General features: G+C 40.5%; 1 protein-coding gene across 1 annotated transcript; it reads right to left on the reverse strand.

Annotated features, from left to right (window-relative positions):
* Positions 1-432: 432 nt before the first annotated feature.
* LOC141702534 (uncharacterized) lies at positions 433-1,278 on the reverse strand. Its single transcript, XM_074506199.1, has one exon. It carries the CDS (start codon positions 1,276-1,278, stop codon positions 433-435), a length of 846 nt encoding a protein of 281 aa, XP_074362300.1.
* Between the last annotated feature and the right edge of the window lie 304 nt (positions 1,279-1,582).

Raw genomic sequence — 1,582 nt, forward strand, 5'->3', positions numbered from 1 at the left:
CCACAAATGAACCCCACTCAAAATAACCCTGTTTCCTTCCTCAGCTAATTGCCCTAAACTGATGATATTGTTGCACAACATAGGGATGTAATAAACATCCTTTAACAATTTCTCTTCTCCATTTTTATACTTTAAGAGGATTGTCCCCTTTCCTTTTATTGATACAGTAGAACCATCTCCAAACCTCATCTTGTCTTTCACATTCTCGTCTATTTCTCGGAATTTTGACAATTGTCCCGTCATATAATTGCTAGCTCCATTGTCTAAATACCACAAATTCGAGGCTGGTTGTATTGTCTTAACGTTGTGGTTTAGCTTAGGAACTACTTGCTCCTCATTGATCAGCATTACTTTCTCACCTTCTTCATTATTTTCTACCATCAGAAGTGCGGGCTCATCATCTTGCATTTGGGTCATGTTTACCTCTTCCTTTTATTCCTTATTCTCCCTTTCACGTCGTGATTTTTTACAATCTGCAGCATAATAGCCATATCTCTGGCAATTGAAGCATCTGACTTTAGTTTTATCACGTCCTCCACATCCAAAATCTCTTCGAAACTTCGACCCAGATGACCCATCTCCTTTACCTGAACGTTTCAGCCATTCTTCCCGTGTCAAAAGCAGCTTTGCATCATCTCTTTCCCTCTTCGACCACTCTTCATCAGTCAATAACAGTTGACCACCACTCGGTTCCACCTGACCTCGTAAGCGTTGTTCATGAGCTTTTAAGGATCCAACCGTTTCTTTAACAGTCATAGTCTCTAAATCCCCGAACTGTTCAATTGTCGACGCTATATGCAGAAATTTCGTAGGAACTGCTCGTAACAATTTCTTCACAATATATGCCTCTTTGACCGCCTCACCAAGACTAATGGTTGTCACCAAACCATTTAATTTCATACAAAAGTCATCGAGAGACTCTGTATCTTTCATGCTCAATGTCTCGAACTCTGCCTTAAGAGTTTGAATTCTCACTGTTTTTACACGATCAGCGCCCAAACACATGGTTTTGAAGGCATCCCAAGCCTCCTTAGCCGTTTTCTTTTCGGCTACAGACAACAAAACATCCTCCGGAATCCCTTGATAGATAGCAACAAGAGCGATTTTGTCTGTCTGATCTTCTATAGGCAACTTTGTGTCGTCACTCTCAATAGCAATCCACACCTCGTGTGCTTGCATATACACCTTCATCTTAAGCGCCCATGCTGTATAGTTACCTCTGTTCAACATGGGATATGTCAACCCGATCGTTCCATCTTTTGCTTTGCTGTTTTCCATCGTACTGGACTTAGGCATATACTTTGGCATTCACAGGAATCACCGAGCTCTGATACCAGAATGTTAGCCTAAACCCAGTGCCTGTATAATTATAGGTATAAGTGTATGCTTGTAAAACTGAAAGAAAAGATGTTCCTGAACGACTGACTTGTTATTAGCTGAAAGATTACAATATAAACTAAAGAAGAAACACATGCGTGCAAAGTGGTTGCTAAAAACCAGCACCTGCTTTCCTGAAACTACTATATCTCTAATGTTTATTTCAACTTACTCTCCTACTTTCACGTACCTACGTGATAGACCA

Source organism: Apium graveolens, unplaced genomic scaffold, assembly GCF_009905375.1.
Source record: "Apium graveolens cultivar Ventura unplaced genomic scaffold, ASM990537v1 ctg5265, whole genome shotgun sequence".
In the NCBI taxonomy this organism is placed as follows: Eukaryota; Viridiplantae; Streptophyta; class Magnoliopsida; order Apiales; family Apiaceae; genus Apium; species Apium graveolens.

What these genes read in the sequence shown, in the direction of transcription:
- LOC141702534 (XM_074506199.1), bottom strand. Translation starts at nt 1,278, where the DNA reads ATGGAAAACAGCAAAGCAAAAGATGGAACGATCGGGTTGACATATCCC.